The sequence below is a fragment of the Carassius auratus genome, chromosome 4 (genome assembly GCF_003368295.1).
Source record: "Carassius auratus strain Wakin chromosome 4, ASM336829v1, whole genome shotgun sequence".
Classification (NCBI taxonomy): domain Eukaryota; kingdom Metazoa; phylum Chordata; class Actinopteri; order Cypriniformes; family Cyprinidae; genus Carassius; species Carassius auratus.
In genome coordinates this window covers 5,085,191-5,111,261 of record NC_039246.1, presented here as the reverse complement: position 1 = coordinate 5,111,261, position 26,071 = coordinate 5,085,191, and the positions used below count along the sequence as shown (strand labels likewise).

General features: G+C 37.6%; 2 protein-coding genes and 1 long non-coding RNA gene across 5 annotated transcripts; 1 reads left to right on the top strand and 2 right to left on the bottom strand.

The window, feature by feature from the left end:
• Positions 1 to 1,392: 1,392 nt before the first annotated feature.
• Positions 1,393 to 13,293, bottom strand: LOC113066285 (gastrula zinc finger protein XlCGF57.1-like). Of its 3 annotated transcripts, XM_026238160.1 has the most exons (4): positions 13,236 to 13,269; positions 11,540 to 11,651; positions 9,898 to 10,052; positions 1,395 to 3,409 (listed from the first exon to the last, which is right to left on the bottom strand). In XM_026238160.1, the coding sequence occupies exons 3-4, from the start codon at positions 9,980 to 9,982 to the stop codon at positions 2,049 to 2,051; spliced, it is 1,446 nt and encodes a 481-aa protein (XP_026093945.1). In that variant the 5' UTR covers positions 9,983 to 10,052; positions 11,540 to 11,651; positions 13,236 to 13,269; the 3' UTR covers positions 1,395 to 2,048. The 3 variants fall into 3 exon arrangements, with proteins under 3 accessions (XP_026093953.1, XP_026093945.1, XP_026093936.1); XM_026238151.1 differs by lacking the exon at positions 11,540 to 11,651 and having other exon boundaries at positions 1,396 to 3,409; positions 13,236 to 13,293; XM_026238168.1 differs by lacking the exons at positions 9,898 to 10,052; positions 11,540 to 11,651 and having other exon boundaries at positions 1,393 to 3,409; positions 13,236 to 13,271.
• Positions 13,294 to 16,924: 3,631 nt separating this feature from the next.
• LOC113067241 (stonustoxin subunit alpha-like) lies at positions 16,925 to 21,884 on the bottom strand. Its single transcript, XM_026239567.1, has 4 exons — positions 21,812 to 21,884; positions 21,493 to 21,644; positions 17,826 to 17,873; positions 16,925 to 17,603 (listed from the first exon to the last, which is right to left on the bottom strand). The coding sequence occupies exons 2-4, from the start codon at positions 21,596 to 21,598 to the stop codon at positions 17,068 to 17,070; spliced, it is 690 nt and encodes a 229-aa protein (XP_026095352.1). The 5' UTR covers positions 21,599 to 21,644; positions 21,812 to 21,884; the 3' UTR covers positions 16,925 to 17,067.
• A 296-nt stretch (positions 21,885 to 22,180) lies between these two features.
• Positions 22,181 to 24,657, top strand: LOC113067601 (uncharacterized). The gene is made up of 2 exons (XR_003279413.1): positions 22,181 to 23,239; positions 24,476 to 24,657. It is a non-coding gene; the product is annotated as an uncharacterized LOC113067601 (long non-coding RNA).
• Positions 24,658 to 26,071: the final 1,414 nt, after the last annotated feature.

Here is a 26,071-nt window from a genome sequence, read left to right as displayed (position 1 = left end):
ATACATTATGTTCATAAATTTGATGCAAAGTAGATTTTTTTTTACAGGATTTTAAGGTTTTAAACTGGCTTTACCATCAAGAAAAGACGAGTATTTCACACACAGGCCATCTGTACTTTTCACCATCAAAAGGCAGCAGGTGAATAAACACACTTCTTTTTTTATTGTTTACTCCATGTAGTTCTGAGAGCATGAGGTGCATATTTTGATTTTTTCAGATACTGTACATCAAGGTAAGTGCACAAAGGTCTCTCTCACACCCTCTCTTTCTCTCTCTCTCTATCACACACACACACACACACACACACATACATACTATAATTTGCTATTATACTCCATATAACTCCATACAAGCCAGAAGCTAGGCCTTTTTTTGCACAGGCCTATCTAAAGGGTTAATGATCCCACCTAGTGATCAACTGTAAAAAAAACAAAAAACAAATGTTACCTCTTCCCAACAGGGAAAACCACCAACAATCAAGAATCTCACACACACAAAAAACACTATAATTTGCTGTTATACTCCATATAACTCCATATACAAGCCAGAAACCAAGCATTTTTTTGCACAGGCCTATTTAAAGGGTTAATGGTCCCACCTAGTGATCAACTGTAAAAAAAATTTTTTTTTACCTCTTCCCAAAAGGGAAAATGCATATGGTGTCATGGCTTTGCAATCAAAAAATTTCGTTATAATGGAAGTCAATGGGGCAAAAACAGCCACCAACAACAAATTAGGGAGAAAAAATTTAAATCTAATGCTGCACAAAAACTAACAATGCATCAAAGCCAATGTTGCTACTAATCTTTGACATACCCAAGACTGTTATAAAAGGTAAAATAATATCCAGTCCACAATCACTTTTTATATTGAAAATATGTAATTGTGTTTTTTCCCCAAATCAGAGACATCATTTATGAACTTGGTCATTAAAAAGTTAAAATCTAGGATTTTTTTTTTTTATTTGGTAGTTTTGATCAGGACTGAGGTTGATTAATAGATTTATGCAAAAAATTTTGAAAAAAATATTTATCTGATACATTTTTACAGCAGTTTAATTTAGTGGATGTTTTCATCCACGAACAACTTGAGAGGGTAGTGAATTTGCCCACAGTGTACCGTTGAGTTTTTGAAAAATTTTCCCAAAATATGGGTCAAAATAAGATTTGTCACCAAAAATTATTCCATTAGCTAAAACACAGAGAAAGCTGTGGCCAAAATAAGACTCAACTTTACCCCCTAGTGGACGAAAACGTCCCCAACAACCCACAAGGGTTAATGTGATATCCAAAAATGCTCATAACCATAGGTGGATGGAAACATATTAAGTCAGCTAGCACCAGGGATGGGACAAAAAAAAAATCGATTCATTAACATTTGCGAAATTTTTTAATTACAATTAAAAACAAAACAACATTTTCTGAAAACCAGAATCTAAATAAATAAATATATATATATTTTTAATCGCAATACATATTGTTTTGGCACCCAAGTATCATGATAGTATCGGATCGGGAGGTAGGTGTAACGTCCCATCCTTACTAGCCACAGGAGTACATGTGGACAAAAGAAAATAAAAAGCCTCATGGTGAAGCATAAAGAGGTCAAGGATGCAAGTAAAAGTAGTAGTCGTGGTGTCAGTCAGACAACGTTTCTTATTATATGCTTTAACAAAGAAACAAGGTATCATGACTTAACATGTGTATTTAAATGTAAAAAAATATATATTTAGTATACTTATATACAGAGTACAACTGAATTTTCTTTGAGAAAGAATACACAGATGATTTTAGAAATGGCTCCTTTTTCTAAACCTCTTGTCACTCTGGGGAAAACACTAATTTCTTACCCAGAATAAGTTCACAAATGGCATTTCATGCTGCTTTGACAAACTCCTCTCAAACAGAATATACTAGCAATGTCTCTCTTCAGTGTGACTCTCTTTCCACAGTGATGGAACATAAAACTAGTTTCTTTTCAGAATTTTAATGATTCTTAAGGTGATTCTTGTCTATTTGCACTAATGACAATTATAACGTTTTGGAGTTTAATGAATTTTCATGTGTTTTTTAAGGTTTTCTTTTTTAGGGAAACCCTTCCCACACAGTTCGCAGGTGAAAGGTTTCTCTCCAGTGTGAATTCTCATGTGAATATTAAGGCTGTTTTTCTGTGTAAAACTCTTTCCACACTGATTACATACAAATGGCTTCTCTCCGGTGTGAATTCTCATGTGACCCTTTAGACCGCTATTTAATAAGAAACTCTTTTCACACAGTTCGCAGGTGAAAGGTTTCTCTCCAGTGTGAATTCTCATGTGAATATTAAAGCTGTTTTTCTGTGTAAAACTCTTTCCACACTGATTACATACAAATGGCTTCTCTCCGGTGTGAATTCTCATGTGACCCTTCAGACCGCTATTTAATGAGAAACTCTTTTCACACAGTTCGCAGGTGAAAGGTTTCTCTCCAGTGTGAATTCTAATGTGACCCTTAAGGCTTCCTTTATGCCCGAAACTCTTTCCACACTGAGGACAAGTATAAGGTTTCTCTCCAGTGTGAATGATCATGTGGGTTTTAAGGCAGTGTATCTGTGTAAAACTCTTTCCACACTGAGGGCAGATTAATGGCTTCTTTTCATTGTGATTTATCATGTGAACCTTAAGACCGTTACTAAATGAGAAACTCTTCCCACACAGTTTGCAGGTGAAAGGTTTCTCTCCAGTGTGAATTCTCATGTGGATATTAAGGCCGTTTTTATGTGTAAAACTTTTTCCACACTGATCACATACAAATGGCTTCTCTCCAGTGTGAATTCTCATGTGACCTTTAAGACCGTTATTTAATGAAAAACTCTTTCCACACAGATCGCAGGTGAAAGGCTTCTCTCCAGTGTGAACTCTCATGTGAATATTAAGTTTTTCTTTAAACGTGAAACTCTTCCCACACTGAAGGCAGGTGAATGGCTTCTTTCCGATGTGAATTTTCAAGTGGACAGTGAGGCATTTTTTCTGTGTAAAACCCTTTCCACACTGAGAGCAGGTGAATGGCTTCTCTCCAGTGTGAACTCTCATGTGAGTCTTTAGTCTTCCTTTAAACGTGAAACCTTTTCCACACTGAGGGCATATCAATAGTTTCTTTTCAATGTGAATTTTCATGTGAGTCTTAAGATCTCCATTGTGTGAGAAATTCTTCAAACACTGTTGGCAGGTGTAAGTTCTCTCTCCAGTGTGAATTCTCCTGTTGGGATTAAGGTTTGTAGTTTCTGTTTTTTGAGTTTGTGAGGAAGTTTTTTTAGTCTGTGAGCAACTAATAGATTTCTCTTCAGTTTTGAAATCATGCTGTTTCTCATTCTGATCTTTGCCGTCTGTTTCATTCAGTTCCGTACTTTCCTCATTCAGCGCCATCAGGTCTGAGGTAAAAATAGACAAAGTTAAAACCAGTTTAATGTTACTAAGCAGCACATTCTAACATTTAGTATAGTTCTATCAATCTATTTAAAAAAACAATTTTACATTTAAGGGTTTCTGCATTTTTTTAAGTTCAAATGTAGAGTTCATATTAGTTAAAAAAAATTCCCCATATTTGAAATTATATGAACCTCATGAGTTCCTATTTCCAATCTGGATAAAATATCAAGAAAAATTAGACTCCTGCTAATATTTTTATGAGACTATGTCTACACCTCCCACCCTCCAAATATAAGAAAATATATTTACCAACAGTATTGAAGGCTTCTACAAACTATTTAGTCATTAAACATACCACTGCATAGTTTTTTTCAATTATAAAACACTAGACAGAAACTTAGACATCATATAAGTGATTTATTTGAGCACTAGAAAAATACAATGAGAATAATTTGAGTAAGAAAAATAAGAATAAGATTTAACTTTGTTTGCCAATTACAGAAAATCCTGAAATTGCTAGAAATGCAGTATTTACAATAAATACAATGCAAACAAGTGCTGATGTGCTGATGGCCACTTATACATATGGTAATAACACAAATGTGCCATAAAGTAAATAATCCAATCTCTCTATTCATATAGATGCATTCACTTTGATAGTCGTGATCATACAGTAATAGCGAGCTGATTTGGGCTGATTTGCAATCAAACAGATTGTAATCATGCAGATACATTCACATTCAACATAAAACACACTCACATATATAAAAACTGTTGAACAAGAAAACAAACAATCGCTATAAGTTCCGCCTCCATCAGCTGACAGGTGTGTCAGAGCGCACCACGAGCCCTCAGGAGAGAGCGCCAAAATTTAAATATACTATCTTTAACCTATCTTTCATTCATTGTTTTTTCCGATGGATTGTCTCATTCTGTTTGTGACACTGTCCGCTGCAAAACCATGCCGTTTTTTTACTACCAAGTCGCAGTGTACGACCCTGAGTTATTCCATAATGGACACAAACAATTCTGTTGTTGGAGAACTGAAATGTAAACAAAGGAATTATGATCCATATTACAACGTTATTGCTTCGTTGGACTAAACGTGCTCCATGAGATGTCGTTCAGTGGACCCTTACCTTTCTAAATAAACCGGGATTTACAGCTGTGGATGTGTTTATGACTCGTTATTACGACGGATCTGGTATGTACAGCGTTTCCATTGTTTATGTTTTCATGTGTACTGCTTACACAAATGTAGCATATACAGTTTTTATGAGCTTTCAATTGAAAAAAAGCGATCTGTCATCAATGCTTGAGGCTTAGATCTTTATAATGATAAATAGTTTGTCAAGATTAAAAATGTCCCGTTTTATTTAATATATTCGTAAACACTGACACGTGCAAGTTTAGGGGCGTTCAGGAAGCCAGTGTTCTGGTGCTGGCTGACAGGTTAACATGGGATGCCAAAGCAGGAACCAAGTGAGGCTCAGAGCTGGTGTGGTTCCTTCCGTGCAGACAGCAGCTTCTTTGAGTCTGCTGCCATCAGCCTGTGGTTAGGGCGCCGACGGGAAACATGATGATCATCGATCTGTCTTAGATGCTGCTTGACGAAAATGTCAACTGTCCAATGGCCTTCGAAGAGCATCAAAGGAAAAGGAAAGGAAGACGCTGGAAAAACAGCTGGCTGGAAAACTAAAGGAAACTAAACTTTCTTTAATAGGCCCTACCCTGTTTTGCCTTACCTTTGATTAGCAAGTTATTGTTTTCACACTGTATCTTGTTGTCCGTTGCACTTGAATTTTTGCACTTGAATTTCCGTTGTATTTCCCTTTCAGTCGGTCACTCTCGAAGCCATGACGGTGACCAATGCAAAATGGGATGTCACTTTGATAGACCAATCTAGTTTTAGTGTAAACTAAATGAGCCAATACATATTGGCATGCAATTATTGCATCCAGCTGCTGCTGATCACAGCGTGAGTATATAAGAGGGCAGCAGGTACGGCTGTGGTTCCACTGGTCCCGCTTGTACGGTTTTTAAGCACCTGGTCAGTGCTACCCAGCCCGTCTCTCTGGCTTCTGCTGACCCCCAAGTTCTGTGGTGTCCGCTTCACTGCAGTGAAAGCGTCCAATGCCCCTGTTTTGCGGGAAGAGATTGCAGTCCTACTGGCGAAGGACACGATAGAGCCGGTCACTCCAGCTGATATGAAGACAGGGTTTTTACAGCTCTTACTTCATTGTACTAAAGAAAGGACGGTGGATTACGACCGATCTTGGATCATCTTGGATCTGCGAGTTTTGAATTGGGCCCTTCACCAGCTACCGTTCAAGATGTTGACACAGAAATGCATTTTTTGGTTGTGTCCATCCCCAAGATTGGTTTGCAGCAATCGACCTGAAGGACGCATACTATCATGTAAACCCACGCCCTGTGGTCAGATCTTGCATTTCTCCGGGCAGGGGTGCCCCTAGAACAGATCTCCAGGCATGCTGTGGGTTACACAGATGCCTCCACTACTGAGAGTATGACGAGCATGCAGTCTCAAGGGTTTGGATGGGTCCGCAGCTGCAGTGACACATCAATTGCCTAGAGTTGTTAGCAGTGCACCTTGCCTTGAACCGTCTCAAAGGTCTTTTATGAGGCAAGCATGTGCTGGTCCGAACGGACAACACAGCGACCGTTACGTACATCAACCGACAAGGTTGTCTGCGCTCCCGTAGCATGTAAAAACTCGCCCGCCACCTCCTCATTTGGAGTCGGAAGGTTCTGAGATCACTTCGTGCCATTCACATCCCGTGCCTGCTCAACCATACAGCCGACGAGCTGTCTCGAGCAATGCTACTGGGAGAATGACGCTTTGAAGTGGAGCCTGTTCGTCAAGTGGTGTTCTTTTCACCAAGAAAACCCCCCAAGGGCTGCCGCAAGGGCTGGAGCGAAGGCTGTCTCCCTCCACCCTCTAAGTCCAGGTTGCCGCTATTGCTATGTACCACAATCCCGTGAATGGGAAGTCTTTGGGTAAGCATGACCTCATCGTCAAGTTTCTTGCATTCATGCATTCAGTTGAGCTAAAATTTTTTTCATTTAAAACTCTTGCACTGGCCTCCATGAAGAGGGTAGGGGACCTGCATGCATTTTCAATCGACAATTCATGCCTAGAGCTTAGGCTGGCTGACTCCCAGGTAATCCTGAGGCCCCAGCCTGGCTACATGCCCAAGGTTCCCACTACACCCTTCAAAGACCAAGTGGTGAACCTGTAAGCGCTGCCCCTGGAGGAGGCAGACCAAGCCCTGGCTTTGCTCTGTCCCGTCCGAGCATTGACATGCTACGTAGACTGGACACAAAGCTTCAGGACCTCAGACCAGCTCTTTATCTGTTACGGAGACCGGCAGAAGGGGAGGGTTAGGCTCAGGGTGTGCCCTGCCTGTTCAGTTTGCGAGCTTACTTAACTAGAAGTGTTGCATCCTCCTGGGTGCTGGCTCATTGCGCCTCGGTGACAGATATCTGTAGAATTGCATGCTGGGCAACCCCTAACACGTTCGCTAGGTTCTATAGCATTCGTGTAGAACCAGTATCCTGTGTATCAAATGGGTAGTGGCACTGAGAGGCCCCGGTTAGTGTCGGCTTGCTTAAACTGCTTAAAGTGCAAGGTTCAATGTTGAGACCTAAATGGAACTTGTATGTGTATAGTCCACGGTATAGCCTTAGAGCCCGTGTTTCCCCGGCAGACTTCTGCCTTCCCAAGATGGTGTTTAATACCTAAGATTTCTCCATATACACCTAAACGAATGCTATATGTGTATTTGCTCCCGAGACCTCTTTCGGGAAGGATGGGGCTTCCGCAGCGTCCCTGTTTCAAGCTGAACGGGTACGTTTTCCCAGTGTTATCCAATCTCACCCAGTGAGGTAGTGCTTTGACAATAGTGAGTGTAATTTTAACCCGGCCTACACCTAATAGGGGCGCAGGCTGCTTTTTTTTATTTTTTTTTGCACTTGTGTTGTTAATTGCAGTTTTTTCCCCAACTCAACAGCCTAAAGTGAGCTTCCGTGCCAATTTAAGTTACTGATAGTGTTATTCATGCCATGTTTTTGAGGGATGCTCAGGATAAGCAAAATAAATTTATTTATAGGTTATATAGAATGCCAAGATTATTTGACAGAATGGACATATCCATCACATCATAAGCATACAATTTATATTTTCTACATATGGTTTCTGATTTTATTTGGTGAACAACTGTCATAGGAACAACTGTTCATTAATTTGCAATGAATACTCTCAGACTAGTAAAATAGATTTATTCACAATTTGGATTACTTCTAGTGCTTGGGGGGGTCATCTGGTGGAAAAGTTTGGATATACAGATAACAGATTTAGGCAAAGAGAGACCAAACTTAAAGCTACAGTAGGTAACTTTTGTAAATATATATTTTTTACATATTTGTTAAACCTGTCATTATGTCCTGACAGTAGAATGAGACAGATAATCTGTGAAAGAATCAAGCTCCTCTGGCTCCTCCCGGTGCTCCTATTGCCATTTGCAGTTACAGACCGCTCCCGGTAAGAAATCAACCTATCAGAGCTGCAGTCTGTGACTTTGTTTGTGTTCAAAATGTAGAAAAATGTATATAATAAGCGAGTACACCATGAATCCGTTTTCCAAACCGTGTTTTTAGCTTGTCCTGAATCACTAGGGTGCACCTATAATAAGTGTTTTTATTCTGACTATTTTAGATTGCTTCGGGGGTACCGCGGCGGAGTAACCCAGTACCTTTGTGATTCTTCATAGACATAAACAGAGAGAAGTAGATCGTCTACGATGTTCTTCCGCAAGACGCAAGCAGTTCTGTTTATTAACCGCTAGAGCGTCAAAAGTTCCCTACCGCAGCTTTAAGGGATACTTTATCCAATAAATGAAAATTTTTGATCACAGATCATTTTAGGGTGTAACCCTATAAATCTTTGCTCAAAAGTATTCAACAATTACAATAATTTAAGTTGGAAATGTAATATTTTATTAATAGCAGTGGTTTTAAAAGTGAAAAAGTACATACATTATGTCAACACATAATGTCAACTAACCCTAACCCAACACATAACACAACCCTTTGTAGAAACCACTGCTCACGCTATTCTCAAGCCCACCCGCCTCCGCTCACTTAAGCATGATTTGTGTGATGCTGTTCCTTTGTTAAAATCAAAACTACTTTGTTTGGCCATCCAAAAGAGGACATGACCAGAAATAATCTTTATAATGGGTTTTAATATTTATTTATTGTCACTCCAGTCGGACAGGGAATCACAATATGTTAAAGGGCATAACATTTACATCACATGCTTGAGGTATTCAGCCAATCACAGCACAACCGGCTTTTCAGACTGATGAGATTTGTAAAAACGTGTTTCAGAAAGTGGGGCATGGAGGAGAAACAATAGGCAAGGCAAGGCCGGGTTTTTTTTTATATATACATTTCATATACAATGGTAAAAGTGCAAGTGCAAGTATAACAAGTAATTGATTGAAATGATTGAAAACATTGATTTAAAATTACATTTTAATTTAATTTAAAAGTCAAAAATAGAAAATTATTGAGAATGAGAATACATTTTTTGTGCAGCATAAACAAAAGGAAACTTGGATTTTTTTTTAATGTATGCTTAAGACATGGGTCATAACAACGTTTTCCCCATAGCGACCCCTAGAAGATGCAGTTCAAAAAACTCCTTGAAAGGGAACTTGAGTTTTAAAAGGATAGTTCACCCAAAATTTTTATTATTTTTTAAATGTAGCTGGTAAAAAGTTTATGGTTCCCATTGACTTTCATAATAAGAAAAATGGGAATCACCAGCAATTTACCAGCAATATAAAAAATATATTTTATGTTCAACATAAGATAGCAACTCATACAGGTTTGGAACGACATGAAAGTGAGTAAAAGACAGATTTTTCATTTTTGGGAGAACTACCCCTTTAACTGACAAGGTCAGTAGTTTAACTAATAACTGCCGTGGGTTTAGTGGGGGGTAATTGAAAATGAATGGGGGAAAAGTCACACGAGAGGAAGCAATGCCCCAATTGTGATATGATTGGAGCTGACTGGTTATGATCAGCTATGATCTCGTGTTAGTGCTTGTTGCATGCTTGGGAATCAGTGCGAATTAATAATATAATGGTTTTAATGGGAAGACGGTGAAAGCAGTTTATCAGGATTAGTGACCTTATGTTTTATTGTCAGTATTGTCTAACTCTAGCTGTTTCCGTAAGCCCAAAATGCCCCTCTAGTTTCATGTGTTATTTTGTACAACTTTACATGACTATAGCTTAGTGACCATGTGGAAATGTGGGTCCCATGAACAAAGCAGTGGTTCTTAACTTTGCTCATGGCACCCACATTTCCACACTGTCATTAAACATGGTCACAAATGTAGAAATATAAATTATTTCTGTAGAGCAGGACATTTTAATAAGTTTTGAGAATTAAAACCAACCTGTTGGTGTCTCGGTATCTTCATGTTTGACTCTGAACGCTTCTTCAATCTTCATGTCTTCACTCTCTTCTTTAATTAATGCCATCTTTATAATTTTGTGTCACATGAATCTCAGCCACTTCAGCAGGAGTTTTTCTGTGTTTAGACACTTCGTCCTGTTTAGCGTGAGAATAATTAAAAGGTAGAAAAATAAATGCAAACTAAATCTCTGGGTGTGTCTCAATCAGCTTCCTAGTTCAGTAGTCAGCGCGATCGTTAATTAGGGATGCACCGGTTTACTGGCCATAAATCAGAACCGAATGGTTTTTGCTTAAAATACGCGATCGGCAATCGTCCGGTTTTCAGTCTTTTTCAAGCCGATTTTCCCGGAAGTGTGCCTGCATGCACAGACTACATTGTAATCATCCGCTATTGCCGCGTTTCCACCAAAATTACCTGCAACATTTGTACCAGGAACTTTTTTTCCCACCAGACCTGTTGCTCTCTGCGTTTCCACCACAGTCTAAGTACCAGGAAGATTAGGCAAATAGACTGGTGATGTAGGTCTGCGGGCGGTCCTCAATACTATAGTACGCTGATTTTGGACGTGCATCCTCGGTAGTTCAGACTTTGTGCATTCAACTCGATATTTACAATAAAATGAAATAGGATATCAAATACCACTGCCTCCTTTCGTTTTCATTTAAACATAATAACAGCTGCAGAAATGTTCTTAGTTCTGGGATATGTGTGTATATATACACAGCAATTACAATGAAACAAAATATTATATAAATTTGCCTTTTTTTACTTTAATTTTAAACATGTGAATACAGACCAAAGATAACCTTTTAGATTTACCAAAAAAACTAATTATATTTTATGTTTAACCACTAAACATCAAACATCAGAGCCAGCGGCACACATCAGAAGGTGTAGCCGAGGTGAGGCTGCTCTCGTAGGATACATGAGGACTGAGCTCCCGCAGATCGCGTGGAGCTCACCGTCTCCGAGAACGGCGAAACACATTTTTAAAAAGTCAAATATTTATAAATAAACAGCACCAAAACGGCATTTGTTGTTTGAATACTGCAAAACAATGGGCAGAAATGGAAATCTGAGACTGATTCATATTAAAAGTACCAAAGCATAATGCGTATATTGTTGAGAAGTGCCCTTCAATGGTCCATCTATTAACTGAAATAGTGTTTGTTGCTGAAGTTAGTGCTGATATATTTGTTGGTTATATACAGTACATTTTATAGCACACGCTCATGTAATACAAGATCGCGTGAAGAGTTGGATTTGTTATCGCGCACAAGTTTCTGCATACTGTCATGTATCTGTCAGACCCCGGTAAGTTCATTTTCATCCAGCATTCTGCAACATTTTAGATTAAATGGACAGTTTGTGTTTATCATTGTTTTTAATGGCATAATAAGCAAACTAACAAACAGTATTATTGGTGTCTAACAACTGCTGTCCGGGGGATGCATTTTATTTCCAGTCTTCAAGTACTTTTTCAGAAGTTCGCTCTGTGGCTAGTAAGTCAACCCTCTACATTGTGAGTAAACCACTCTCATATGAGACTAAATCTTCCTTCTGGCTACTAAATGATGTCTAATATGAGCCAATGGCTAATAAATTATCTGATTTTACTCACCAGTGTGTTAGTTGGAGGCTAAGTTTAGCACAGATATTTTCCCTCGCGAACACTATCTGACTCTCCGTCAGACGAGCTGTGCTTTTTTTTCCTCAATGGATCCGCAACGCACCTGTATAATGTACCATAAACTCTAATGTTAAGGAGCACAAATCTCCGTTGCTTTCTCTCACACTCACATAGAGAAAGAGAGAGAGAGAGAGGGGATTGACGTGCTACAATTAAACAATATTATTTGTTGTATTTTTCTGTTAAAATAACAACATTCCTATGGAAGACTTCAGCTTTTAAGAACAGCTGGGTTTTCAGGTAGTGGGTGGAGTTAATGCGTGAATGGCAATCTCATTATCGTTCCTGTTTTGATTTCATCAAATCAGTTCGAGTGAACACAGAATACCTGATTAAAATTCATGAATCCAGTAGTTTATTAATCCTTAGTGTGTTTTGTAGTTTTTATTAGTAGGAATCGAGTTTTGAAGGTTTTTTTCCCATTTTTTTTTTTTTTTTACAGAAACACTGAATGACCAAAAAAGCACCACCACCAGTCCAGTTAAAATGTTCAGTTAAAAAGACTAATAAGCATTCAAACATGGTTATCAAGTTCACTTCTAATTACTAAAGTTCTATTCTTAATTTATACTTGATTATTATAAAGTTTGACTGACTTGCGAGTAAATTAAAATCATTTTAATTACTAGCCAATTGCGATTAAATTGCCAAGGTGTCCATAGAGGGTTGTAAGTTGTTATGTAGAAACAACATTGTATCACTACACATGTTTGACAGCTCTGGCGTGACAAGAAGCGTAAAAAATGATTTTTTAGCATCCCTGAAAGAGAAAAATGTCAGTATTTCAATGAGACTTGAGATTAAATAAATTGCTTAAGTATTGTATATCTTGCAGTATTCATTTTCATGTGCAGTTACACATTGTCGGTTAAAAACAAGAAAGTGGCTGGTAAAAACATTGAGTGGCTGGTAGATTTTGAAATCCACCACACAGTGGCCGGTGGACAAAAAACTTAATTTCCATCCCTGCTGTTGAATAACGAGCATTCACTTTAATTTGTATTTATTTAAGTGGAAAAAAAATTTGTACAAAAAAAAACCTTCAAGAGTATTAGCTTACAAAAAAATTGAGGCTAAAACAAGCAGATAAATATTTAATTGAATAAATAAAATAAAACGATTTTTTTTCCATTTAAAAGTATTAGAAAATGAAGAAATAAATCAAAATCATTTAATGTGACAGCTGTACTGTTCATATTAGACTAAGCCTCTTTCCTGGATGGATAAACTACACAATAGAGGAGGTTGAACATTGAACTGACGCGCACGCGACTAGACTGCGTGGACGCGCTCATTCGAAGTGCACGAGCGCCATGAACCTGCACGCTGTTAGCGTGCCCAATTCTGCTTTGTTATACATTGAGAACAGCGTCTACAAGGGTCACAGGATGTGGTTTAACACCGGATTTGTGTTCACACTACCGAGGACGCGAGTCCTAGCTTTACTTGTACTTGAGAAACGTCCTGATGTCTGCAGCCAGACCCTATTGAAACATTCCGAGAAGCAAACTGATTCAGTTGACTCGAAATTGTTTCGAAAAGCTCAGTTTCTCCGTCACTATATAGAGCACTACACTGTTGCATTCATCATTAATTTATTTGCATTTAAATTGTTAAAAGCACAAACCTTTCTCCAGTCGAATCACAGATGCAGGATTGTGTCGCAGTATTATGACATCACCTCGCCAGACCAAAATAAAAGTCTGTTTTCTTCTTTTGATATTTTATGGCATTATTTGCATTATCCAGCAAAAGACCAGCATCCAAGCATCAAAACATACCTAACCAGCATATGCTGTTTTTTTTTTCAACAGGGCTACAGTTTTTGGAAGTCCATAATGATTACATTGATAGATTAATGTCCTATCATCTGGAGTTTAATGAGAGTGGAGTGTCCAGTTCTCAATCGAGATATAACTATATCATCCAGTTATATCTCGAGAGAGAGCATGTGATGGCAAGCAAGAAGCATAAAGACAATGGTGATTGGGAGAAACTAAAATAAAGAAAAGCTAAGTCCTTAGAAACCAATGCTGCAAAATGCAATAAATAACAGAGATGTTTGGCAGTAGTAGCTCTAATATTAAGTCTGATGAGGGAGAGACAGCCGCAGTTGCTGAGGCAATGGTTCTGGTGAGTCCCCTGTCACAGTTACATCAGGTTACAGTTTACATTTGACAGCTACAAACAGCTCACAAAAACAAACTGAATTTGACACTTCTGATGGTGCCAAGCAGGGATGGGCAGTATTTCAAATACATCTATTTGACATTAAAAAAAGATACTATTTTGTATTTAAATACCTTTAAAGAAAATCTAATGTATTTTGCATTTAAATATTTAATCTGATTATTTTTTTAATTTTCAAAATACATGAGGGCATTAACCTCCTTATTAGAATGATTTACTGCAGGGATGGCCAGCATTTCAAATACCTTATATCTGAAACACTTTTTTGTATTTAAATACCTATTTTGTATACATTTTATCTTAGTGTTTTTGTAGTTAGTATTTTGTATACTTACTGACACAGGAAATCAGCAGTCTAATAAAGAGGTTGATTGCCAAAAATTATTTGATGTATTTTGAAATTAAATTTAAGTTATCTTAAAGTAATTTAGGACTGATTTAATATTAAGTGACAGATGTTATACTGAGACTTATCTGTATTAATTTGCTTATTCAGGGTGAAGGTAGTTGCCGGAGAGAAAATAATTAGTGTCAGTGAGAGTCAGGATGATTGCTCCATCCCTAAATAATTCCATCGTCCAAAGTCAGACAGTCACAGCCCCAAAGTCAGACAGTCACAGCCTGGAGAATTTTTTTCTCTTACCACCCCCAACAAAAAACAAAAAATTTGTCTCTGAAAAGAGTGTACAATCCTAAAGAAGGCATAAAATCGCAAATGCATGTAGGAACATTTCACAGAGTGCATAGAGAAAAGAAGATGCATCAGACACAAAACGAAGGTCGAGGATCTCTTCTGACATTTTTGTCAAAAACAACAGTCAACAAGGTTGTTTCTACAGTGCAGAAACCATTGCAAAAAGAGGTTACTGAAGCTGGGATGTATTCTGTGCAGATTGACGCAACCCAAGACATCACATCCCAAGATGCTCTATCATTCTGTGGTACGTCAAAGACACGGTCCAGGAAAGGATATTTGAAGTGGTGAACTGTCAAGTATCCACTGGTCAATATTTGATTCAGATTCTGACAGATGTGTAGAAAATTCCAATTTGGAAATCAGTAACTGCGTCAGTAATGCCACCGATGGTGCATCAAATATGCAAGGCCAATACAGAGGTTTTTCCACCATGCTTTCTTCCAAAACACCAAATCAGGTGCATGTGTGGTGTTACACACATGTCCTGAACTTAGTTCTGGTTGACACAACAGAAGTGGCCATATCCACTGGGTCCCTCTTCTCATTGGTTAACGACAGCTTCTTTCGTGACTCATATCAAATAATGAATGTTTGGGAGCAGGGGAAGCCAGGGTAGTCGGCACAAGCACCTTTCCATTATTGGAGAAACACGGTGGTGGGCCAAGGATGCTGCATTTAGACATGTGCCGGTATCACACTTTACATTATGGCTTCATTAGTTAACATAAACTGCCAATGAAAAAGTTATTCTGAACATTCATTAATCTTAGGTATTCCAATATTTAATAACACACTGTTAAAATTGAATTGTTGCAACTGTGTTATTTAATGAGCTAACATGAACTAAGACTTTTAAGATTTTTTTTAACAAAGATTAATAACATCTATATCAAATGTAGCTATTGCTCATTGTTAAGCTGTGCATTTATTGAATGAGCACTATGCGATGTCCGAACTGATTACACTATATTTTATGTATTGCACTGTATTTTATGTAAAATCATTTTCTATTTTTAATCTGTCTTAAATTAATTTTAAGTCAATTTTTAAATCATTTTAATTTTCAAGTTCTTAAATTGCTTGTTTTATTTATTTATTTATTTATTTTTCTGCATGACTTTTTTTTTTTTTTACTTTATTTGTGAATTACCATTGTGTACGAAATGTGCTACAAATAAACTTGCCTTGCCTTGAATGTTTATGCATTAACTAAGGTTAACTAATGAGGTCTTATTGTAAAGTGATACTTTTGCACTTTAATGTGTAAAACATTTAACTTTTATATGTTTTTCTGTTTTGCTTTATTGTTTTAAATGTTTAGTTATTTTTGTTATAAGAAAAAAAGTTATTTAACCTGTTATACTGTATTATGACCACTTTTTTAAAACAAAATTTCAATACCGTGATAATACTGTATATCGTGATAAAAGCATGATCAATTAATCGCAACAGGAAAATTAGATACCGGCATATCCCTAGCTGCACTGACGAAGATCTTTGGGTTTTTTGGAAAGCCAGAAGAGCAGGGATGTAGTGGAGGCACCTCCCAAAATGCAGAAATAGCGTTTACCCACCTCCAAAGTGCGTTTATCCACCTCTAAATAGCCTACAGTTCCTATGACATTTTAAATTAAGCTTATGTCGTTTTAGTTAAATATTGTTCATTATTAGTTTCATAGGTTGTTTGTTGTTGAAGATGAAGTCTTTCATATTGCGCTGCAACTTGTTAGTGTTGACCAATGCTTGCGGTGTTGCCAGTAGTAGGAGTAGAAGTTCGGATCATTTTACAGACTCGGATCTTTGAGTCTCGTTCAGCAAAACGAACTAATCTTTTCTCTTCCCGTCTTTATGGGACTGACAGGAAAATGAATGAATCACTCTCTGAGACAACTCTGTAGTCCCGAGTCATATTAAAGATTCGTTCAAAATGAACGACACGCAACAGACTGCATCAAGATTCAAAAATGGAGCTCTGGCAATTAATAATAATAATAATAATAATAGCGTTCATTATTTTGAATAGAAATCATCACTCATACAGCAGCCATTCATCTCATCTCCGGTTTATTTGTGTTCGTATACATACAATATCCACGATCCCTCAGGGCTATAGTCCAGTGGTGTGCACATTTTATGACATGTTTGTAAAATATTTCGTCATACAGAATAACATTTCTATTCATTTTACACTGATTTATGCGATCTGAAGAACTAAAACAGCTAACTAGCGATTACTCTCCTCTTATTGATTCGCATCAGCTATCACATCAGTGCAATATCATTAGTTTGTAAAGCTGTCAATCATCTCACGTGAACCACGTGACCAAAAGGATGTTCTTCTGCAATGAAGCTGTCTGTGTCATTGCAGTCTGTGTCATTGATAAAATATATGAAAGACAAAAGTAAAAAAATATTTGATTCCAGCTTGTTAAATGTGAATATGTTCTAGTGTCTTCTCTCCTCTGTGACTGAATATCTTTAAGTTGTGGACAAAACGAGACATTTGAGGACCATTCCTGGGCTTTTGGGGAAATACTGATCCACATTTTTCTGTCATATATTCTCTCTACAGTCAATTCTGATTGATCAGCAGGTTCACTGATGAGCTTTTATAAATGGTAAACCCAGGATAGAGCGGCTGAGTGAATGTGGTCTGGACTGTGTGGACGAGTCTCATTGTGTCAGAGACGCTGTAGAAGGACAGAGTTCCTGCGCTGTGATCCACATACACTCCTGTTCTCCTGCTGATGGACTCTACAGGGAGTTCAGTCCGTATCTTTTTGTGTCTGAATGAGTATCTGGAGGAAGAGCAGAACAAACTCCAGGACTGATCATTACGTCCAAACACACATTCATCACCCCGTCTCTTCCTGCTGATGCTCTTATATGAGACTGATATACACACACCTCTATCTCCACTCCACTCAATCTCCCAGTAACAGCGTCCACACACACTCTCACTACACAACACCTGAGGATGCACATCAAATCTGTCTGGATGATCAGGATACAGCTGCTCTGTGTCAGTGCAAATAATCTTCGTGTTGTTCTCAGACAGACTGAGGTTTTTCTGTGCTGTGTTTTGATCCAGAGTGAGTGGATAGGAAACTGAAGGAAATAAAAACACACCAGAATCAGGAATTATGAATCAGATCTGGTAATGTAGCTAAACTCTTCATGTTCAATATATCGTCAGTGTCTCATGAAAGCTTAAATATTCTGTGCAAATCAATTACACGATCAGTTATAAAACTCCTTTATCATGTTTTCTTTCGCCCTCTACAGGAAGATGTACACAAAAGTATTTCTGCTTGTTTTTTAGTGACTTACATTGTAGGAAGTTGTTCCTGGTCCAGAGAACAAAGTTGATGAATGTGACTGTGGAAATCAAAAGACATGAACAATGTGATTATCATGTCAAGAGAAAATAATCCTCCATCCATTCCTAAAACTTTTCTAATATTATCTTCTTCATGACATGAGATCATGGAGGATATTTCTAAGAATTAATGGGAATAACCTGTTAATAACAAGGTCTATAGAATACCCAAGACATGTCACTCATACAGTTTTAAATGGGAAAAACACAACTCTCAATTTGGCCGCTCAATCGCAAGAAGCCCCGCCTTCTGAATGAAGAGTCAATCACAACACATCTGTAAAGTCACTGAGAAACAAGCTTTTAACGCTATTTGAGCAAAAGAAACAACATTTATGATACAGTTGTTGTCATATTTCTTTGGTGATTTCAAATATGAAATTTAATCCCAAACTTAGTGAACAGTTTTGGAGAATTTGATGTTTCCCCAATCAAAGAGATAGGATCTGCACTTGGATTTCAAAGATGGCCGCCAAGTGACATGACTTATCTTAAAGAGACTTCGTTAATAATTAAAAATGTTACAATTTAGTATAGGGACAAATTCTCACTACTAACTAGTTTTAGCATGCCTATTATTAACATATTAGCACATATTCTGTATAATATACCTAAACTTAACAACTACCATACTAACTATTAATAAGCAGAGAATTATTAGCTTATTGAGGCAAAAGTCATAACTAATGGTTTGTAAATAGTGATAATTGGACCTTAAATTGGACCCTAAAAAAGCAAAATGTCTTCAGGAATCACAGTGATCATGCGTGAAAAACATCCATTCTTCAAGGCCACATCTGTAAGAATAAACTGAAATATGTGGCTTCTCTGTACAGAAATGATAGGTATTTAATCCATATTGGTTCTAACTGGCTCCAACAGTTACACACTGATTAAGTGCTACAACGTAAGTGACTGAAATATTCAGTGTTTGTTTGGTCTATTCATGTATACATTGTGATGATGGTGTTCCAGTGAGACACAGGGAGAGAGATAGATCCAATTGCAGGTATGATATTTATTAGGGGTAATCCAAATCGTCGTAAAAACAAGCCAGGGTCAAAACCAGAATGCAGTCCAAAAAACAAACGAACAAGAAAAGAATAGGAAAGGGAACGGAACGGAACGGGAACTCAGAATATGAGGAATCTCGGAGGACGAGAAGACTGGGACACGAAAGGAAAGGACTCCATACAGACAACGGGAAAGGACTGGTAAATATAAGGAGGCTAATGACAATTAAGTGAAGGCACCTGGTGCAATTAGCAGGAGTGCAATTACTGTGATGAAAGGACCAGACTAGAGGAATTCTAGTGCCTAGGGGAAGTGAGCCCACTAGTGGACACCCAGGGAAACGGAGACTAGACAGTGTAACATACATGTGCTGAGATTGTTTAAAATGTATTTTAAAGACTCCTGCTGATATTGTGATAAATTCTCAGCATGGTCACTAAGGACAAGAATGCTTTAATCATAAATCTACTAAAGGTCATTTTTAAGAATGTTGTGCAAAAATCAAGTCCAGGTGGATATGCACTATACCCTGAAATAACAAAGCAATAACGTTGTAGTATGGATCATAATTCATTTACATTTCAGTTCTTCAGGGACAGTATTGTTTGTGTCTGTTATGGAATAACTCACGCTCAGAAACTACATCTTGGTAGAAGAAATAAACTACGTTCAAAAAATTGTGTGATGGTAGTAAAAAAAACAGCATGGTTTTGTAGCATACAGTGTGACAAACAGAATGAGAGGATCCACAAAAAAAAGTGAAAGCTAGGCGAAAGATCGTTTATTTGAATTCTGGTGCTCTCTCGTGACGGGCTCTGACGCACCTGTCAGCTGATGGAGGCGGAGCTTACAGCGATCGCCTTTTTCTTCATTTGATTTATTTTTCATATATGTGTGTGAGTGTGTTTTATGTTTAATGTGCCTGTATCTGCATGATTACCATCTGTTTGAGTGCAAATCAGCCCAAATCAGCTCGCTATTACTGTGTAATCACAGCTATCAATGTGAACGCCATCTATATGAATAGTGTGTGATTATTGACTTTATAGCGCATCTTCTCTATGATTTTCATCTCTATAACTGTTCATCAGCACGTCAACACGTGATTGCTCCAGGACTCATTTCATGTATTTTTACATCAAATAAAAAAAAACAATTTAGTGTGGTAAAAAAAATTCAAGGCACTCTTGTGTCTATAACTTGTAATATTTTTGAGCATTATCAAATCTGGTTGATAAAAAGTAAAGCCCAAAGGGTCTTCTTTCCAAAGACTTTGGAAGAGTTTGTAACACACTGAATTAAGGAACAATTATAAGTTAGGTAGAGCACTTTCAACTGTGAGTCCCAAATGGGGGTGCTGGTGAAAATTTTTGAAATAATGTATGTCGTTTCATTTAATCTAAATGTCTCACCTATATACTGATTATACGGTGTAGTAAATAAAATACAAATAATCAAAACCCCCATTATTTTGCTCTCATCGTATTCTTTCTTACCTGCCTCACAGACACATTACTCACTGATGACTCACTATCAGAGGCACTTTGTCTCTTAGCTGTGAATCACTAAATATTCATGGCCATTGTCACTCCCTCACATAACACAAAACATGTCTTACAAAGGTTAAATCAATATACTGTATTTTTCTGTGAACGAGTGAACAGGATGATTTTCACATCATTTTGAAGCAAACGCTCTAGTTCACCACATCCAGTGCCCTAAAGTCTTGTGAACAAATGTTCTGAATCTGTTTTATGGTCTTATTTCAGGGACTAAAAATCTTTAATTTTTTCACTAACTACGCATAAACATTGTTTTCTTACAAACATGTACATTCATGCTGCTCACATATTATTATAGACCAGTTTGCGCTAAATACAGTGTTATCAGACTTTAGCCATTAATGTTTTTAAGATACTGAAAAAAAAAATCACAAATGTCAGAGTATGTACCCTTTTTACAGAATGCTTCCCTAACATTAACAATGTGGAGTAGAGGTGAATTTGGTTGTGACATGCTGGACTTGTCAACATATGTGTCCCCGTGGACTCATAACGCAGTTTAGTTTAGTTTATGGACCCCTAGTGTCGGACCTCAACACAACGTTGCAGTGACCAACTGAAAGAGAATGTATCTGTTACGTATGGTAATGCTTTGACATTGTGTCCCTTATGTCACATCTCTGAACTTAATCTCAATTGATTGAGATGCTTTCTGGACTCCTCAGAACAAAAATAATGTGAGCAAATGCCATACTGGTCTATTTATACCTGGATGTCCGGGGCATTGCTAGCTATGCAAATTGTGTTCGCCAGTTTCATTGGCCTTTTCTCAATGATGTCAAGTGTCTGGGCTCCCAAGTGCAACCCCCAGAGTCGGACTTTGACACAATGTCCCCATACCCTCTATCAAGAAGCGAGGGTCACCAAACATAATTGAGATGTTTTGTCTCTAGGTGCTTTTCTTTAAAAAATAAATAAAATTGCTAAAGGGATCTGAAAAGTCACGCAATTTAGCATATTTCAAATATAGACAAATTAATTCCTTAGTTTCTCTTTTTTAAATGGCTCGTTTAACAACTTAACTTTAACATTAACATGTTACCTTGCTTGAGTTTGTTTCTAAGCTGCTCAGCTAGATTTTTCTGTTTATTCCTCTCCAGGATGTCCAACGTGATCCTCTCAGCTTGTTCTGGTCCAAAACCATTCATTGTAAGATCCACTGTGTCAGGAGTATCTGCCTTCTCTAGAGCGGCACTTGAAACACAGTAATGATTCTTTAAATGCCATTTAAACCTCTTCGGTTGATCTTTTTTGATCTTAACTGGTTTAAAATGATTAAGTAAGTTTAATTAATGAGCACAAAAATGAACAGCACTTTAAATCTTGTCAGGTCATACATATATGAAGCAGTACTAACTTACCAGTAAAATGAAGACAAAACTGTAGACTTCTTGTTTCACCTCGGAACTAGCTTCTTCAGAAAAAGCTCTGAAGCTAATCCCCGGGAAAACAAGTGAGACCAGTTTTTCAAGAAAGACGTGAGAAAACCTGTGTCATTTTCCTAGTCATTTTTTTTTTTTTTACTGATTGAATTAACTCTTTTTGTCTTGGTTTCATGTCATGCATGAATAAATAGTTTGTTCTCTGTCCTTTTAATGATTTGTGTTCTCTTTAAAAAAAAAATAAGGTAAACATCCTCTGCTGGCATGTTATTCTTTTTTAATTTAATTCAATTTTTTATGTCAAGGGAGTCAAAAGATACAATGCAGAATAATGAAGGAAAACAAAAGTTACATTCAATTTAGCTGACTTCCTGTGCATTCCAGGATACATTATTTCATTTAGGGCTAACAGTACCTGAATGATATACCATAAAGAGAAAATAGAAAGGAAAAAGAAGAGAGAACAGAACCACAAAAGAGAGAGGGAAAAAAAGTACACAATCCAGCAGTGCCTTGCATACTTACATTAAATTTACAATACTGATATGATTATATCTATTTAAACATTACTAATTCTCAGAGACCAAATATTATTTCCACTTACTCCATAAAATAGCCTTTTTTTGCTTGTTTAATTTGAAAGAAAAAGTATGGTTTTCTATCTTATGTACTTCAATTACAGAAAAATGTCTTCTACAGTGGGAGGATTAGGTTGAAGCCATTTAAGAGTAATAGCCTTTTTAGCTGCAACCAGGAATATTCTCCAAAGATTAGTTTCATACAAACCCAGAATTCAACAAATATAAGACATGAAACTGAAATGGGATATTAAAGGGGTCATATGACATTGCTAAAAGGAACATTATTTTGTAAGGTTGTAAGGCTCCAGCCTCTAGTTGCTGCCCATGTAATGACTCTCCCAACCATTAGTTGGCGCTGCCACTCATGAGGTGTAATGACTCTCCCATCCGCTAGGTGGCCCAGCCATTGTAGAACTCTCTGGGTCATCACTAATTAGGAACTGATTTCTACCACCTGCTGGTCATTATCTTGTTGGTGTTCTGCCTATTTAAGTGTGCCTCTTCCTTAGACTTGTGTTCAATCTTGAGCTAACTTATCGTGTGTAATCCTTGCCTAGAAAGTCGAGTTTGTTAGACTTCTGGTTTTGTTACTGTTCTTCTTTTGTTTTGTATTTTCACTGAGGAAGCACGGCTTCTCTTATGTTGTTCTTTGGGAACTTGGAGCCTACAGTAAAACCCTTTTGTTTGATCGACAAAGCCTGCTTGTTATCCTTCTGCTCTTGGGTCCAACGGATATCTATCACTCACCATAGCCCAGTGGTAAACAGGGAGCTCAGTTGACTAGAAGACCTGGGTTCGATTCCAGCTTCAGACACCCGTTACAAAGGTAAAAAAAAAAAAAAAAACACTGTACATTATTGTTGCTCATCTATGCCCCACCTTTCTGAAATGCATAGATTTTTACAAAGCTCATTGGTCCGAAAAGCGAGGTGTATGCTGATTGGCATGCTATCCAATGCAATGAAAATGATATCCCCCTTAACATACTGTGATTCTATATCCCAGCGACAAACAAGGCTTTTGTTGTGTCCAGTGGGGACATATTTACTGATTGTAAGGACTTATACTGTCTTTTTATACATTGCATATCGTATGTCTGCATTTGTGATCAGAGAAATGACAAACAACAAGTGCTACTCTACACTGCTTAAAACTCGCGTTTGAATATATATATATATATATTTTTGTTTTGGTTATAGACTAAAAAATGGTCTGTCCCCATGTAAGATTTTTCTAGTTCTAGTCATTCATTTGTTATATTCAACTAATCAGAGGTTTATATTAAATTTACATAATCAAATCTTAATATATTCCACGCTCAAGGACATGCATTAAGTTCATGCAGAAGTAGCCTAATAATTGTGAAAAATGAGACATTTTAATTATTTATTAATAAACAAGTGTTTTCTTGTCAGCTGTAAGATGAAATTCACAGTGCTGGCTCTCTCCAACAGAGAAATTCACCATTTACAGATTGTTGAATGTTGAATATTAATGTGCCCTGACATTAATGCGCATTAATACATTTTGGTGACTTTTACTCTGACATCAACACAGACACGATCGCACAACACTTCTGGGTTACTCGTTCCCGCTCTGTTTCGCGTCAGCAGTCCGTCTCTCGACTGCTTCTGTAGGCGTTTCTCAATGTCAAGGATACTTCCTTGGCAGGACTGGTCCTTCCAAGTCACTTCCTTCAGAGGCTAGGCGAGACTCCTCTTTAGGATTCGGAAAACACGTAAATGTAACAGGCTAACAAGTGCACATAATTGCGTCATTACGTCAGTGAAAAGGTCTGTTTGAATAACGCTGTGAATGGTATCATTAAATTACTTTGGACAACTTAACTAGTTATTTATAAAAGAAATGCCGATGACGCAACCAAGCTAACAATTGTTAAATGACAGGTCCGGTTCATTTAGCCATCAATAACATAATTTGTATTTGTATAATTTACAATATCAATATGGTAGTCATTTGTACTGGCATTTAAACGTTAAACTTTACTTATATTTACTACAGTTACTGATGTTAACTTGTATTTGTCTCTCTTCACCTTTAGACTTGTTGGAACTGACAGAAGAGAATGAAGAACTGAATGAAACTCAAGAGAAAGATCTTAATGAAAAACAGCATGATTTCAAGACTGAAGACTTCCTCACCCAAAAAAGCTAAAAAAAAAAAAAAAAAAAAAAAAAAAGTAAGTACAAACCTTCATTCCTACATTAGAGTTTATACTGGAGAGAGCGCTTTCACCTGCCAAAAGTGTGGACAATTTTTTTTTTGTCAGAGAGGAAGCTTTACAACGCACATTAAATTTCACATTGAAAAGAAAGCATTAATATGCCCTGAGTGTGGAAAGTGTTTTAAACTGAAACAGTACCTTAATGTCCACATAAGAATTCACACTGGACAGAAGCCTGACACGTAATCAGTGTGGAAAGAGTTTCAGGCAGAAAGGTATCCTTAATATCCACATAAAATGTCACACTGGAGGGAAACCTTTCATATGTGTTTAGTGTGGAAAGAGTTTTACACAGAAAAGTCTCCTTATTGGCCACATTAGACTTCACACTGGAGAGAAGCCTTTTACCTGTCCTTAATGTGGAAAGAGTTTCACCCTTAAAAGAAACCTACAGGCTCACATGAGAAGTCACACTGGAGAGAATCCATTCACATGTGATCAGTGCGGCAGGAGTTTCAGATATAAAGAAAACCTTAATTATCACATCAGTATTCACTCAAGAGAGAACAGATTTAAATGTAATTAGTGTGAAAGCAGTATCACAGACATGAATCACCTTCAATATATGTGGCAATTTTTTTACTGGAATAACAATGTAACCTGCAATGAGAACTGGAAAAATTCTCTTCCACCTAGCAACTTTCATTGAATGCATGACCTGTTGTAGTTTATTCAAATAGAAATGCGATTTACAATGATTGACAGAACAATTTAACATGATTTGGCAACCTTGTCTTTTGCACTTGATAAAAAAATTCTATAGATAACAATTTACAGAAATACTCTAGCTGTTTTTGTCCTCTCTCTCGTCCTTCATGATCAATATTAGGCAGTAGCTTCCACACTGCCAGCTTCTCCATAAGGGGCACTAATTTTGACACTTTGTTTTGTTGAGGAGTTGTTAGATGTCCGGTATCCTGAAACATGGCAGGAGTCAACCAAGCACGTAATATTTAGCTGGAGGCCGCTGCTCCCCGAAACACCAGTGGTGGTAGAGATAATGCAGTAGGGGCCCTTGAGGGTGCCAGGAAGGAGTTTTTATTCTTTGTTGGAACTTTCTGCAGTCCTTGGTGCACCACTTTTTGACAGAGATGATTCTCCGCAGGTCCGGTCTCTTAGAGGCGGGCTGAGAAGTGCAACAAGTCACTTTACCATTCTCTTCAAGGGGGCTCACAACTCGCCACACTCTCTTTCTGGGCTTCTCACATCAGAGAATCCTGGGCGGGAACGCCCCATATGCTTGAGCACGGTGGGGGAGGAACCTCACAAACACTTCCTCGTAGCACTTCGCCTCCCAAAACTTAGTGCGACAGAGTTGACGCCACTGCCAAATAGGCCGGAAGGCGAGACAGGGGCATCAAGAAGGAAAGTTCGATCCCTCTCCTTGATGCCCAGGAGGTTCAGCCACAGATG